We start from the raw sequence: 16,693 nt of genomic DNA on the forward strand, positions 1-16,693 counted from the left end.
GCGTTAAAGTCAGGGCTTCCTGCAAGTTAGTGGACATACATAATTGGAGAACTAGCACTGAGTGTATATGAGTTTTCAGGTGCAAAACAGCTACCAACTGGTATAACACTCCTTACAGAGGGTTCTTTGTGGAAACATTGAGAACTTTCACAGACTTGAGTGTTGATCTGACTTGTTAGCTTTATTTACAATTTGAATTCCAAGTCTATGTAAAGTAAAGAATTAATTTCTGTAGATCTCCTCCCAGAAGTCTGCAAGCAATAAAGACAGATAGTTAGTTTGATTACAATTAGAAGCAAGATCACCAATCTGAATAATTAGAACCAGCAGTCAAAGTGGAGTATGAATAAGGTGACAATATGGAAAGGACAGGACTCCTGTATCTTTAACAGTTGTGTAGAAAAGGAAATTTCAGGTGGTGTCACTTTTATGCATGCAGTTAAAGCTGCAGGAGTCCTGCCCTCTATTATAGAGTGGCCAGATACAAAAGAGGGCAGGGCTCCTGCAGCTTTAACAGTTCTGATGAAGAGGGAATTTCACCAAGTGCTGCATGCATACAAATAACACCTGCTGAAAATACAGAAGCCCTGTCCTCCTTTCCATATGGTCACCCTATACAGTATGAACAAACCAAGCACATCCTGCATCATAGAATCCCATTCTCAAGCTGATTTCAGCATATTGCAAGGTGGAACAAAACTGCTCTGACGTGTTTATTTCAAGCATCACATCACTGCATTTACTGTTAGTCAACTTATACCATGATATTTTGGTGTGTTCCAATAGACCAGGGGTGGGCAACTTGTGGCTGTCCAGATGTTTTTGCCTACAATTCTCATGATCCCTCACCATTGGCAATGGTGACAGGCTGATGAGAGTTGTAGGCCAAAATATCTGAATGGTTATAAATAGCCCCCCACCCCCTGCAATAGACCCTCTAAGCTTCCACTTAAGTTGTTACTATATACAGCACCAGTGTAAATGGCATCTTACTTTCATAGGAGCTTACAAGATGAAACAGATTGGGGAAAGTCAATCATAGAGAGGGATGAATGTGGGAAAATCCAGTTAGCCATCCTCAAAGATGGTTACAACTGGAAATAGGGTTTAAGGGGGAAAGTGGCAATATTGCAAATGCACTTCATTTGCTTTATCTAAGGAGAGAGACCCAATTTCTCAGCATTCGAACTCCATGGAGGAATGTGTTGACATCAGCCTTTAAAACCTACTTTGGAGCAAACTATTCATGTCTACTCTGCATCGTCAGGAGGGATTCCCAGCTCTTCATCTGTCCACTTTGAAGGATCAGGATAAGGAAAGTGACCCTGGTGGGGGGAAGGAGAAAATTAAAATTAATATGTAAACTTTTCAGTGCCTTCATTTTTCTTCCTTAAATTTAGAGGATATTTGTCATGTATCCAACTACAAGTATCCTATTAAAAGTAACATCTAACTAAAGCTTTGAGTTGAGCTTAAGACAGGCTGAATGCAATTAATTTTCATCTCACCCCAAATCATGTATTTCAGTTCAACTACTTTTGGCTATTGGAAAATTCTTAATATAAAGCATTGGAAAACTTGCCAGAAAATCCACATCACTGATCTTGATGAACAATGAAAACACAATGGATCATTCATGGCTTAAGAGTGGAAGTCAACTGAGAAGAGGGCAGTAGGTCACCACAGTCAGGAAAGGGTCAGATCAAGGAAAGCTAAAAGCATGTCATGTTTTAGTTTAAAAGGGAATGGAGGACACAATCATAGAATCATAGAGTTGGAAGGGGCCTATAAGGCCATCGAGTCTAATCTCCCGCTCAATGCAGGAATCCACCTTAAAGCCTACCTGACAGATGGCTGTCCAGTTGCCTCTTGAATGCCTCTAGTGTGGAAGAGCCCACAACCTCCCTTGGTTATTGGTTCCATTGTCCGACTGCTCTAATAGGAAGTTTTTCCTGATGTCCAGCTGGAATCTGGCTCCCTGTAACTTGAGCCCGTTATTCCATGTCCTGCACTCTGGGATGATTGAGAAGAGATCCTGGCCCTCCTCTGTGAGGCAACCTTTCAAGTACTTGAAGAGTACTATCATGTCTCCTCTCAGTCTTCTCTTCTCAAGGATAAACATGCCCAGTTCTTTTAGTCTCTCCTCATAAGGCTTTGTTTCCAGACCCTGCTGCCCTCCAGCTTGTCTGCATCCTTTTTAAAGTGTGGTTAGAGGTTTAAAAGATTGTGAATGGTGTGAAGAAAAGGGATAGAGGAGCCTTCCCTAATCTGGTTTTTTCAGACATTTAGGGGAGTAAGCTACAACTCCCTTCATCCCTGACCTTTAGCCATGCTGATAGCGGCAGATGTCATTTGTAGTCCACAATATCTAGAAGGGACCAAGTTGGGGAAGGCTAGGAGCAAGATTTTTTCCCTTCTTTCTGAAATAGTTTGGCAGTACATTGAAAACAGACAAAAAGTATTTATACACCTCACTTATGGAATTTGCTGCCACAAGATGCAGTGGTTACTGGCTTTAATAGCCTTAAAGGAAGATTATAAAAATACATGGCAAAGTTGTCTATTAGGTGGCTAAATAGACCATCAAGATTCAGAGACAATATGCCACTGAATGCCAGTTTCTGGGAATGGCTATTGCCTTCATGGCCTGCTACTACAGGCTTCCCACAAACAGCCCATTCTTGGTCTGATCTAGCAGGGCTCCAGTTATGCTCTTACAGCTTGACAGAAAGAAGAAAGCTTACTACCCTAGGAAGTCTGAAGTCCCAGGGGGCCAAAAGGACAGCTGTGATCTGTGTGTGCCGAGGTACAAAGAGGTTTGAAACAAGGGCAAAACACAATGACTTGCCTCAAGTAAATGTAGCATCAAGGTGTGTCAGAGTGGATTGAACAGCATTTTCTTTTGAGTTAAAGAAACAGGATCGTTGTTGTGGTTTTTAAAAAATGGCTGATAATGAAGTACTTGATACAACAGTTTGGGAACTTTAGGGCCATTATCAAAATAAACTTCAAGCACTTCCTATCAAACCCACCTCCAGGAAACAAGACACAACTATTTAATATGCTTGTTATTTGTCATCAGAACAAGTGATGCAGATGCTTCTCAGCGAGCACTCGAACTTGGGCAACCTACATTCAATTCTTCTCACCCATCCCACAGGAGAAGGTACCCTGATGCTACTGCTTTATAGTCCTTCCCAGCCCATTGGAGTTCTCACCAGCACAGCATCAGGATCATGCCAGAAGTGCCACAGGATCCAGAACCACATAAAGCTACTGAGCAGCTCAGCCTTTATCACCTGGGACCGTGTCAGCTCTGGGAACTGGCGGTAGCGAGGCTCAATATGTACACCTTCACTTGCACTGCAAGACAAATGCATGAACGTAGAAATAAACAATTATCAGGGCTGACCATATGGCACAGAAGGGAAGGGAAACTGCAGAATATAGTATCAGATGCAGAATTCCATTTACTAGGAATCTGCACTTTCCTTTAAAAACACCTGTTTTTCTCTTGGCACTTACAGCTGCAAAGATATGCTTGATGTGAAAGATCTCGGCACGAGGCATTCGAGAATCCATGCCAGAACAGGCAATGCCTGGCAAGATGGACAAATAGTCTAACCTGGTATAAGTAGCTTTCTTTGGACAAGTTTAATTGGAAACAAGAGCAACTGATTTCTGTACAACACAATCTCTATGTAGTGCTGCTGAGAACTGGCCTGTAAGCTGTATATAGCAAAAGACAGGATATGCTGCAGCATTCCTATACCACTTTTGAGAATACAAAACACTTCACACACTTTATGTGTGCAGTCTTTACCAACAGTCTATAAGGTGGGCTAGTATTCCTGTGTTGTAAATGTGAGGAGTGTGCTTTATGTGGGAAGGGGAGAAGGAGAAGGGAGAGGAATTCTCTACTATGCCTGCATGCCCAACTGTCCAGTGGGAGCCATGCTTCATAGGGGCAGTACATTATGAGCCATCTACTAAACTCTACTACTGAATTTCTGCCCAGCATGCAGCTGTTAAGAGCAAGTGCCTTTTTACAGCAAGCTGAAAGAAACCAAGTTTCTACTCTTCCTCCCAGATGTTACAAATACCAACACTTGCATACAGGGTATATTGCATCCTCCCCACAACTTCGCACCCGTCTGGAGAGCGCCAGGTTGGGGGGAAGGCTGGTATATTGGAAGGAAGAGTAAAGGAAAGCGAGAAGTTTTGCGCATGATCTGAACGGGGAATATCTAGGTTCAAGCGCTTCTCATCCATGGAAATCACTGGAGGAGTTCTTGGACCAGTGTGCGCATATGTCCTACCTTACAGGGTTGGCGTGTTTGGTCTCCCCAGTTTTGCACACGTTCCCGCCTCTGGCACGCGAAGTTCCCCCTGACTTACCGCCGGACCCCTAAGGTCACGCCCGTGCCTCCTCTGGCGCGAAGGAGCCGGGCGGCAACGCGCATCCCGCCGGTCACTCGGCACAGAGGCCCCACCATCCTGGCGGCCGCCGGTGGAGACCTTCAACTCCCGCAATGTCACGTCCCGCGATTGGGCAGGCAGTCGCTCCCAACAACCCGCGCTCTGATTGGCTATCACGCACCCGAGCCTCTTTGGCGCGTTCCAATTCGGGTCATGGGGTGAGGTGAAAAGGCGCAGAAGGAAATCTCCCTACCTGGAGAAGATTGACGTTCGCCCCCTGCCTTTTTCTTAGAGCGCGAAAAAGAGGAAGGACGGCGGTTGGCCCTCGGGTGCGCCCACCATTGCCATATATCCATTATTGCCACCCCCTCTTCTGGTCGGGAATAGAACGGGCCACCTTGGGAAGTACCACACCTTTAGCCGTGGGAGGGGTGCGCGTTGGGTTGCATTTCCCTCACAACCGCCGGCGAACGTCATTCCCACTTCCGAAACATAAAGGAGATACGTAGAAACGGTATCAGGAATCCAAAAGAAGCTCGTGTTGTTTTAGAACTTAGTAAATACACAAAAGACTCTTTACTCCCCCCCCCGTTCAGGTGTTAAAGATGGTTCTGTCTGTGATGCCTGTTGCCAGGCAACGGAGCAGGACTTCGGTATCTGACAAGAGAAGGAGGGGGGGCGTTCAGGTGAGTTGGGATGAGACGAAGTGTCTCTGTGGAGAGGGGGGGAAATGGAGAGTTCAAGGTAAGTCTCACCGGGGTCTTATTGCTTCCAAACGCTTAGAACTGCAGCCTCAGTCCCAAGGGTGGCCCTTAATCCGACCCCAACTTGAAAGCTCTGTCTCTCTCTATTCCCATTTATTTATTTATTACATTTCCGTGCCACCCAATATCCAAAGCTCTCTGGGAGGTTCACAACCATTAAAACCACAAAACGCATCATAAAACGCAATGTAAAATCTACAAATTTAAAAAGTACAGTATAAAAAGTACAAACCGAAATAAAACCTAGCAGCAATGCAGAGGTTTAAAATGCAACAAATAAATAAAATAAATAAATAAACAGCAGGGCTTAAAGGCCTGGGAAAATAAAAAAAGTCATCACCTGGCGCCGGAAGGAACACACCGTAAGTGCCAGGCGGGCCTCTCTGGGAAACTCATTCCACAACCGGGGAGCCACAGCAGAAAAGGCCCTCTTCTTGGTTGCAATTCCTTTGGTTATTTCTCTATTAATGGTATTAATTACCTTCATATTTTTTTAAAAAAAAAATCTGTATGCAAAATGCTTTACCAGAATTATCTCTTTTTTTAATCAGTCCAATGTTTAATATTCATTTGTGGGGAAATGTTTTGGGGAAGATAGTATGGTGAGTGGGGATAAATTTTAGGAAAATCTGAGAACACTGATGGGGAAAACCATGCTGAAACATTTTAAACTTTTGCCTAAATTGTTTATGTGCTTTGGTAGTCTGTTGTTTATTTATTTATTTGTTGTACCAAAATGTCCAGGATGTCCCGTCACTGTCATCGTACCTTACCCTTATTGGCTGACATCCATGAGCAGAACGTAGCCTTTGTGGTCTCCGCCTTGGGAAGTGAGCCCTCCAACCTGTGTAGCCTGAAAGAACTACTCATAAAGACTCTTTTTTCACTGGCCAGCAAATCATCGGATTCCATGTTCAATATCGTCAGCTGTGGCAGCAAGGTAATGGAAAACATGACAATAAAGTATTACAGAAGAACCATGTTGCTCTAAGGTAGTTTCCCCCATCCTGGTGCCTTCCAGGGGGTAGCTGGGGATGATGGGGGTTACAGTCCAACCCATCAGGAAGGCAGATGAACTGCACTTTGAATTAGAGCAGCAATTATCTGCAAGCCACATATTTATTTTTTTATTTGGAATACTGATGACCCACTTTATAGCTCTGAGAGGCTCTCAAGTTACAAAAGATCCTCAAAATCAAACCGTTCTCAAAACTGGTACATATTCAGGGGGCCAGTCCCTAAAATATGCAATGTTCATAATTTCTGTCTTTATTGGTTTCAGATAACCCCTTTGTTTGCTCTCTAGGTGTTAAAATGGCAGACTGGATTGATGGAATGTTCTCTCACCAATGTCACTGAAGCAGCCGCCTGGATCCGAGCCCTTCAGGTCAACAGCAGGGATGGGGTTTTGAATGCTGTAGCAGGAGCACTGGAAGATCCCACCTGCCAAGCAGTGTACCTGTTCACCAGTGGGGTACCTGAGTGGTCTGTGTTGGAAATCTATAGTCACCTTAAGGAGACAGAGGATGTACGACCAGTGCACACTGTGTACTTGGTAGGAAATGGAGAGGAAAGTCAAAACAGCTCACAAAAAATATTGAAGAAAGTAGCCATGGCGTCTGGTGGTTCTTTTCAAGCAATTGGTCTCAACTCTGGAGGGGCTTCAGATGAGGTAAATTACAATCAATGTTGCAACATTGAATCTGTTAGCTGGTTCACACATCTAAATCATCACTTGATATTTCAACAATCAAATGATGGACATGCATGTTATGAATCAATCCAGTGAATCAAATTTCTGGAGAGGACCAAAATATCATGGAAGTCCTAGCAATACAAAATATTGGAAGAAGTGACCCTTGAGATCAGTTGTTGCTCTGTAATTCTGCATTTCTGCAATCTTCTTTCTAGGATATTCCTGACTGCACTGCAGGCATTCACCATTCTGACTGTATCAGCAAGGAACACTGGTCCCCTCTGCTAACGGGCCATTACACAACACAGTAAGTTTAAGGACCATGGATCTTTTTGATTTATAATTATTTTGCTAAAATTAGGATGCAAACTTGCCCATAACATTCTTCAGACTTGATTTATTACATAGTTCTAAATAATCCTGACCATTTCCTGTGTCCACAGGTTTCCTTTGGGCGTGTGGAGTCCAGATTCCCCTAACACATTTCTGAGAAGCTCAGTAAAGGAGGATTTAGCAGACTCATCCCCAAAGATTCACAGCTTGCTAAGGGGGATCCGTGTCCTAGCCAGGAAAGAGACAGATGGTTATTACTATCTAGGTCACATTGTCCAAGAGGTGAAGGTAAGTTTATTTACCTAAATCAGAGTGTCTCAAACTGTGGGTTCTGACCTGTTTCTAGATGGGATGCCCTTTTTTTCCCTCTCTCCTTTTCATTTCTAGGGACTTTATTTCTTCCCCTGGGCCAGAACCACACCCTTACTGCTGCATGGTCCCTTTAAGAGACAAGCTCACACCCTCCCTATAGGTCATGCCTAAATTCTGTTCAGATGCATACTGCCTACATAAGCCTATATATTAACTTTAATGCGAGAGATTGTGCAGCGGTAGAGACCTTGCTAGGCTGGCTCCCTCTGTTGCTCCACCCAAAGTTGATTATGGCATTCCAGAACTGGCATTGCAGATGAGCAGTGAGTCCAATCTGCAGAGGCTGCTGTACAAAAGGGGTGGGAGAAATAGACAGCAGCGAGGCAGGGATCAGCAAGAGCTGGAAGACCAAGTGGTGGAGACTGCTGTGATTCAAGACAAGCAGAGGTTTCAGTGTTGGGGGATGTTAGCCCTCCCTTGGTCGAGGCTGGGAGCTGTTTTGCTCTATTTACAAAGATGCTTGATGGGATGGGAGAAGTCTTGTCAATGAAGTCTAGGGTGGCCGTGTGAAAAGGAGGACTGGACTCCTGTATCATTAACAGTTGCATAGAAAAGGGAATTTCAGCAGGTGTCATTTGTAGGCACGCAGCCCTTGGTGAAATTCCATCTTCATTGCACAACAGTTAAAGCTGCAGGAGCCCTGCCTAGAGGGACCACATACAAAAGAGGGCAGGGCTCCTGTAGTTTTAACTGTAGTGATGAAGAGGAAATTTCACCAGGTGCTGCCAGCATACAAATGATACCTGCTGAAATTCCCTTTTCTATTCAACTGTTAAAGATACAGGAGCCCTGTCCTCCTTTCCATATGGTCACCCTAGTTAAGTCCTAGCAATAAGTTTTAGTGTTGGTGTGTTGGATTGGATCTCGGGTGATCAGGTTCAAGTCTCTATTCAGCCATGAAGCTCACTGGGTGACTTTGGGCTGGTAAGTGACCTCTTTCGCACGTAACGACCAGCCTATGGGATAAACAACCCATGGGCTGTCCTGCACATGCAGGAGAGAGCAAACAGACTGTCCTGCAGCGCACCCGCCACTTCCGCTTTTACACAGCACCCCACGATCAACTCCTTTGTAGGTTGCTGAGCATGGCATCCACACCCAGACTGCTGGTTTAGGGACAAAACAACACAGCAGTTAACCCATGATTTGTTGTTGAATTAATTGCTGGGTTGGTTAGGGCCTACCCCTCCAAAATGTATTGTGGAAGAACAGCATATAAATATTTCAAATAAATCAATAAATGTTTTCATTTCAAGTGGAATGTATTGTATTTTTTATATTTAATGTGTTAGACATCTGTAATTCAAAAAGCAAGACGGTGGATGGGCAGAAAATTGTTAGGTGACTCACCTCAGGTTTACCTGGCAAGATTTCTGGCTTAATTTGACAGGGCTCCAGAGACTGTGTTCTAATTGAGTTTGAAAGATCCCAGCGATCACGGGAAGGCAAAGCTCAGTTACGAATGCAAGAAACGGCCCTTTACGATGTCATTCATTATGAGGATGCCAGGAGGCAGCCCTTAGCTCCAGGAGATGGAATCCTAGCTCCATGGGAGAAGAAAGGTGAACGATACGGCCCAGGCACTGTCCTCCAGGTTGCAGAGACTGGGTCACCTCATTCAGGTACTGTGTTTATTTGTTTATTTATTATATTTTTACACCGCCCAGTAGCCGAAGCTCTCTGGGCGGTTCACAAAAATTAAAACCATAATAAATGGTTTTAAAAATACAAATACAATCCTGTATTGTCCCCTTTCCATACATCCGTAGCATCCACTGGATGTTTATTTTATACATGCTGCGAAGGCAGACGGCTACGGTGCCTGCCTCCAAATGATTGTTTATTCAGCTTATCTGCAGTCTGTTTAGATCTGCCCCCCCACCTTGCGTCGGAGAATTCCCAAAATGCTCTAATGTTCTACAAGAGATGCAGAGGAAATCCTGGTCAGCTGAGACAGGATTTCAAGGAGGATCAAGGCACGACGTCATTTGCAACCGGGGTCAGGTCCTAGAAGAGCACTAGGATAGATTTTGGCTGTTTCTAAAATGCAGCTCTCCGTGTATTTCTGTTTACAGCCTTTAAAAGCAGCCAGGTGCTGGTTAATTTCTGGAACGGTCAGACTAAGAAGGTATCTGCAGATGTTGCTGTGAGGCTCCCTCCTCCTTTGAGTGAACGCATCACCCTTGAGCTTCAGATGCCCTTAGCAGCCAGGCAGATGTTAGTGGAGCAGAATCCAGATTATCCCTATGTTGTGCTGCCTGGATACAGAGCGTCCGGTCCTTGCAAGCGGGATCACTTAGACTGGATGCGTTGGCATGATGCTGCAATGGTCTGGTGCAGCAGCAGCAGCTGCAACTCCGCCCACTTCCCCCATTGCTATTTCTGCTCCCCATCTATTACATCTCCAATGTGTACAATGCAACCAGATGATTCCTTGATCCCGGGAACCAATCTGACAAAGGAAGAACTGAGCAGGAAGATAGAAGAACAGCTTTCAAAGGGCAAATTTCCCGTTTCAGAAAGGAATGAGGATGAGAAGGAAGAGAGCAACAAGCTAAAGGAAGAAAGAAACTCCGCAGATTTAAAATCTGGCACAAAGATCAACAGCAGAGTTACAAAATCAGACAAGGTACGACGTCACGTCAACGAGCTCCATGTGGAAATCACTTACAACAGCTTTAATGTATCATAACGCCACATTCTCATTATCCCTGGTAAAATATTTGTTTTTCAGAGCACAACCACAAGATGTTGCTAGCAGTTGTCTAAAAACCAGAGAATTCATAGTATTCATAAATCTCAAAAATGTGTTTTTATTTGGATGGCTTGATTGTAAACCGCCCAGAGAGCTTCGGCTGTGGGGTCCTGATCACTCCCCTGTGTGTGGTGGGAGTGAGAGTGGACTTTACCTCCCTATACACCTGCCCACCTCTGACAACATCCACTCAGGGTGTAATGTTCTATAACTGAGCCTGCACACGCAAAATCTAGCGCATGTGCTATACGTTTCCCAGGTAAAATTCACAAACCAACCACATCATTTGAGTATACATGCGCTGGATTTTTTGTGCAAAGATGCTATCTGAACATTATATTCCTGCATGGATTGATGGTTCTCAACCTGTGGGTTGCGACCCCTTTGGGGGTCGAATGACCCTTTCACAGGGGTCGCCTAAGACCATTGGAAAACACATATTTCTGATGGTCTTAGGAACCGAGCTACATAATTTTGCTACATAACAGTAGCAAAATTACAGTTATGAAGTAGCAACAAAAATAATTTTATGGTTGGGGGTCACCACAACATGAGGAACTGTATTAAAGGGTCGCGGCATTAAGAAGGTTGAGAACCACTGTCTTAGAGGCATGTTGGGTGGGCAAAGGCATGTGCTCATTCCCCAGCATATGTAGGGAGGTGTATCATTTAATCCAGCCCTTTATAATAAAGAAAAAAGGTTTACTTTTAATGCCATTCATCTAAACCAGCCTTCCCCAACCTGGGTCCCTCCAGAAGCTTTGGACTACAAGCCAGCATGGACAATGGTTGGAGCTGTACTCCAAAACATTTGGAGGGATCCAGGTTGTGGGAGGCTGGTCTAAACAATGTCCACATTTCTTTAAACATACTTGTGCTGCCATCCATTTTATACACATTGTACAAATATGCATTTAGTGGTATAAACGTTTCGCCGCCTAGTCCCTGACCTGACTACAATTAAACCTGCAAAAGTTTAACTGCAGCAATTGCATCTCCTTACTCCTGTTTACCTCTGCCTTTCTGTTCTGCATTGGCTTCCTTGGTGTCATGTTCTAGATCGGGGTGGGCAATATGTAGACCTCCAGATGTTTTGGCCTACAACTCATATCACCCCTAGTCCGCATAGTTAATGGTGAAGGATCATGGGAGCTGTAGTCCAAAATATTCAGAGGGCCCCAAGTTGCCCACCTGTTCTAGATCACGATGCCATTGGGATAAGGACCTGTCCTCTCCTTCTTAGTTGCTGCTGTTTTCCATTAATACTTTTATTGCGTTTTGCTTTTAGTTCCTATCAACTCAACAAACAACCATGGAATGAGGAAGGTGGTAGGAAGGAGAGAGCAAAAAGCAGGGAGGGGGTTAGCGAAGGGCTCCTTTTAGTATTCTTTGAGAAACATCGTCTGTGTGGATGGTGTAATGATGATGGTGATGATGATGTAGTATGATAAACTCAATTCATATATAAAGACTTCTGCTCCACATCACAGGGTAAATTAGTGTTTCCACTGCTGTCACTTTCCTATGTGCTGAAGGGCTTTTGATTATCAATACTGCAGGACCATTGGAGAAAGCGGGCTTCAGAAGATCCGTGGGGAAGTTCTGGCGCCAGGGTTGATGCAGCCGCCGACAGAGGCAAACACACAACTCCACAGAAACAGGGAGGTAAGCAGCGTTGACGCGGGAGATTGAAGCGACCTTTCGATAGGCATTGAAATAAGTATGTCCACTAGCTGATTTGCAGAAACAGATGAAGCGTGGACACATTACTTCCTCCTCCTCCTCCTCCTGTCTTCCAAACCTCTTGGCTGCTTTTTTGTGCCTTGTGACACACAAACCAGCAAGCATCCTGCTTTTGGGTCCCTGGTCAACAGGTGGTTGGCCACTGTGTGAACAGAATGCTGGACTAGATGGACCCTTGGTCTGATCCAGCAGGGCTCTTCTGATGTTCTGATGTTCTTAAGCAAGCTGCACTTCCAGCGTCGTCCTGCTAATCATTGAAGGGAGGCCTGGGCAGCTGGTGATGTCATTGGTGTGCCGAGTAGCCAGTGCTTGTTTCTCTCAGGAGCAGCATTTCTGCTTACCTAGGATGCTTCTGGCCCCTCTTTGGCAAGTCTCCATGTGTGCAAACAGTGATAAATAATGCATTCCCCTACGCTTGGCTTAGCAAGCTTACTTTCCCAAATGACTCCGTGTTATGTTACGCTGCATCGTGCATTACATTTTTATGACTCCGGTGCGGTCCCTGAAGTCGCTCATTTCGAAAACGTCACACGGGAAGAATATTCACATCCTCTGAGAAAAGAGGTCGCTGCCAAGCTATTCCTCAGCATACAGATGTCTGCCTTAGAGAAAGGAATGGATGGAAATCACATTAAAAGGGTAATAAACACAGGAGTGACCTATGGAAGCACTTCCTTGTTTATCTTTTTTTTAAAAACCACACAACTTGGGAAGCAGCACTAAAACGATTCCAGGTAGGCTTTAAGGTGGATTCCTGCATTGAGCAGGGGGTTGGACTCAATGGCCTTATAGGCCCCTTCCAACTCTACTATTCTATGACTCTAGGCAATGGTGGAGAATATGTAGACCTCCAGATGTAATTGGACTGGAAGTCCCATCAGGCCTAGTCAACATAGCTAATGGTGAGGGATGATGGGAGTTGCAGTATCTGGAGGGCCACATGTTCCCCATCCTTGCTATAAAGCTACATTAAGGACATCAGAAAATCTGCTCCACCTCTTTGTCACTTCCTGCCTCTAAACCAGCCAGTGAAGGTGTTTCTTTCTCCCTTTGACATAGATACATAGGAAGCTCCCTTATACCGAGTCAGACCATTTTTCCATCTTGCCCAGTATTATCAACACTGACTGGCAGCAGAGGCCCTCCAGGGTTTCAGGCAGGGGCTTTTTCCAGCCCTAGCTGGAGATACCAGGGTTTAAACGTGGGCCCTTCTGCGTGCACAGCAGGTGCTCTACCGCAGAGCGGGTTGCTGGCGATTCGAGCACTTTCTGAAGCGCCTGCGTTTCCAGATCAACATCTTCATCGTATCAGCGCCATTATTTTTAATGACCTGTCACCTTGGTAACACAGAGATTGGTTTCATGCAGCCACCTTTTCCCAGCCCAACATGAGCCATTTTTCTTCAGCCCAGCCTTCCCAAAGGAGTCCGTCGCGGAAAACGTACGTTGGAGATGCTTCCCGGCTGCAGGCTACATTCGGCAGGGTGGACCCATCCCTGAAGAAAGACCGTTCAGCTATTGAATCAGCTTTGCACATCAGGAGGAGCTCCAGTGCACCAGCTGTGCAGGTGAGAGCAGGCCTCCTCCCATCCTTGCAATATTGGTGGGGGTAGGGAATCCTAGCCGTGTTTGGACTCTGCTAGGTTGCCCATTCTCTGGTGAACTGCAAAAGCCCGAAGAACCCCTCAGAGTTGGTTTGAAGTGAAGGCCAATTGGTTAATTCACTTTGGAGAAACCCACTCCAATACAAAAGGCGTCTTCCTTCTCAGCGATTCATGGTGAAAGAGGCACCTCGAGACAGTCCAAGAGAAGCAGATGTCAACACAGCCAGAACAGAGTTCAAACGTCAGAAGTGGGAGCAGAGACGGCTTAAGGAGGATCAACAGCGGCAGGAGGAGCACCTCAAAGGAGAGTTGCTGCTTGCCAGCAAGAGGTAATGAAGGGAAGGGGAGCGACCCCCCAGTCCTGCTGGAAACCTGCTTAAAAATGCCCTTTGAGTCGATGTTCATGAGCAGGATTGTTACCATCAAGTGGCTCTAGGTTTTGCCAGTTCCAGTTCTGCACTTCCAGATGTGTGCAGCCCTGTCTTATGAAAAGCAAAGGGTGCTCACAGACATTGAAATGGGCTTAGATGAGCCTAGCTCTGCATAGGTTTGCAATCTTAAAATGAGTGTTCAAGAGCAAAACTTTGAAGCCACCGAGTTGATCGAAAGTTAGGCAGAGGGGCAAAGACGTTAATGTTCTGCTTCGCATGCTGAAATGCCTGGAGTTGTATTTAATAGGTAGGGTGTCCTTAATTGTATGAGTGCAACAGCTCAAAGGGTGTGTTACTGTCTCTGGCACGTCTCTGAAACAGGCAGAGATCACTCCAGCGAACCCTGCAAGGCGTGCAAAAGCAGCAAGAGGACCGTGGCAGGGCAGGGCTGCACGCGGAACAGCTCCGGACTGCAAGAGCAGAGAGGAGGAGGCAGGCATCCTGTTTGCACGAAGAAGACAGGAACAAGGAGAATCAAAGGCTAGACTACTTAAAGGCACAGCGCAAGCAGAGGGAGACGTGGCTGACCGAACACAACCAAACAATCGATGACCATGAAAAAAAGAGGCTGGTGAGAGCGGTTCCCTCTAATTCCCCCCTGTTCTTTCCCTCTTTCTCAAAATGGTCTTATCGTATTGAGAGAGGATATGAGCAGGGCAGGTTTGCCTGTGTGTCAAGGGAACACCTCCCCCGCTCAGGCAAATTATGTCAGGTAAACATATGTTCAGATCTGCTTCATTTCCACAGCTTATTCGGATTTCACATTTGAGTGTTGTTGTTTTCAGAGCTTGAAACTGGGATAGAGCTGAGCTCCGGGATACCAGGAAGGGATGTAGGACAGAAGTTAGAAATGATGGGTGTTGAAAGCAACAAGCATCTGTCTGCATTTCTGATCAAAATTCTGTACCTAGAAACATTAAGTTTTGTGACCTGCATATATTTTATGCCGAATTAAGCAAATTATACACATTTGCTTTAATTTTGCATAATTTGCGCAGGCAACAGGATTCAGCCTTTCTAGATTTAATTTGCATTGTGGGATTTTGCTTCTGCTGTGAGGACGGCCAAAAAGTAATGCAAACCTCTGCAACTTTTAATCCCCTGCTTGTAAGGTATCTTGCTCAGTCCTCAACTACCCCAGGTTTCTGAGATTAGCTTCCTTTTTTATTTTTTAAAAATGCGACTTTCAGAATACTGAACTCTATTTTCAGTCACAGTTTCTGCTAAAACCCACTTTCTTTGGTTTGAACAAAACCTGCGCAGACCCAAAATTCTACCTCAAATTGAGTAGGCGTCTAAATTATGGCACCGGTCCATAATTAGTTGTGGTTTGAATGTGCAACGCTCTTTATACCCGGCCAGTTCAGTAGGGCTCACTTGAGCATCATGAGATAGAGATTTGCACTGGCAACATGTGCCCAATGCTTCTTGCATACGTGGATCTCTCTTGTTGGATAGAGATTGGTCCGCATAAAAAGCAAGTCACGTTCCCGTCTCTGTAGAACAAAGGGCTGTCTCTCCCCAGCTGCCTTGATTCAGCATTTAGGAGGAGATTGTGGAGGATTTATTATAAAAGAATAGGAGGGATCTCATGAGACATCTTGTCCAATCTGCTGTAATCATATAGGGTCTTAAAGATGCAGGAAATAGATTCTCCAAGTCCCCTAGACAATGCAATTCATTGCATTGTTAAATTGCCCATGCGCTTAAGTAAAATTCTAGTGTAATTCTTGCAGTGGTCAGATAAGATTTCTCCATTCTTGTTTCGTGCGATCAAAATAAAAGGAATGCAGGGTTTAAGGTCATCTCATGTTCTGTTCTGCAGGAGCTTCTCAGGAACAAAAAGCACTCCATGCAAAAGGCTTTGGAAGCTGCACTGCAGGAGCAGGACATGCAGACAAAGGAGAAGGCAGCTGCCAGGCCTCAAACGTTCCAAAAGTGGGAGCGGATGTGCCAGCAGGTGGAAAAGGAGCAGCAGAAACACAAAGACCTCCAACAATATCTCAGAGAGCAGAACCTCTTAACACTCCGTGCCTCCCTGCTAGCATAAAAGGCATTGTGCCATTTGAACCAGCCAATGTATGGAACAAAAGCTCCTGGTAACAGTCCTATGCAGTGTGATGTTGGGGATTGTGAAATGTTCCACTAAGGCTGTGTACAGACAATGGCTTACCTGAGAACTGGAGGTGATCGTGTAAGCCGTCACTGCTTGCAGTACACACATTCATTTTCTGTGTCCCATCCCATGATCAAATCCGTTTTGTGAGGTTTTATAATAACCTGGTTTTGTGTGTCGTGCTGCAGTTCCTGGGTTGTTTTAACTATGCCAAGTTGGTCAAGGAGTTGGTCAAGCAGAGGTTTGCCTGGTATGCAGAACATTGGTTGGCATCTATTTTGAGCAAGCCGCTCCCCCTCTAAGATTTTTGTTTTGCTGGGCAATTGTTGGGTTGATTCTGAGTTGTTAACTCTTTAATCCAAATTGGTGGCCAATACAACAACTTGTGGTAGCGAACTCCATAGTTTAACTACGTGACATGTGAAGAATTCTTTATTTTTATCTGTCCTGAATCTCCCACC

General features: G+C 45.1%; 2 protein-coding genes across 2 annotated transcripts; one reads left to right on the forward strand and one right to left on the reverse strand.

The window, feature by feature from the left end:
* Positions 1-160: 160 nt before the first annotated feature.
* Positions 161-4,563, reverse strand: NDUFB2 (NADH:ubiquinone oxidoreductase subunit B2). The gene is made up of 4 exons (XM_063135064.1): positions 4,399-4,563; positions 3,219-3,363; positions 1,230-1,325; positions 161-251 (listed from the first exon to the last, which is right to left on the reverse strand). Exons 1-3 carry the CDS (start codon positions 4,494-4,496, stop codon positions 1,251-1,253), a joined length of 318 nt encoding a protein of 105 aa, XP_062991134.1. The 5' UTR covers positions 4,497-4,563; the 3' UTR covers positions 161-251; positions 1,230-1,250.
* Positions 4,564-5,912: 1,349 nt separating this feature from the next.
* LOC134403987 (uncharacterized) lies at positions 5,913-16,363 on the forward strand. Its single transcript, XM_063134536.1, has 10 exons — positions 5,913-6,123; positions 6,490-6,855; positions 7,095-7,186; positions 7,323-7,500; positions 8,975-9,206; positions 9,660-9,730; positions 13,309-13,386; positions 13,851-14,014; positions 14,438-14,687; positions 15,942-16,363. Exons 1-10 carry the CDS (start codon positions 5,920-5,922, stop codon positions 16,164-16,166), a joined length of 1,860 nt encoding a protein of 619 aa, XP_062990606.1. The 5' UTR covers positions 5,913-5,919; the 3' UTR covers positions 16,167-16,363.
* The last annotated feature ends 330 nt before the right edge of the window (positions 16,364-16,693 follow it).

Source organism: Elgaria multicarinata, chromosome 9 (genome assembly GCF_023053635.1).
Source record: "Elgaria multicarinata webbii isolate HBS135686 ecotype San Diego chromosome 9, rElgMul1.1.pri, whole genome shotgun sequence".
In the NCBI taxonomy this organism is placed as follows: domain Eukaryota; kingdom Metazoa; phylum Chordata; class Lepidosauria; order Squamata; family Anguidae; genus Elgaria; species Elgaria multicarinata.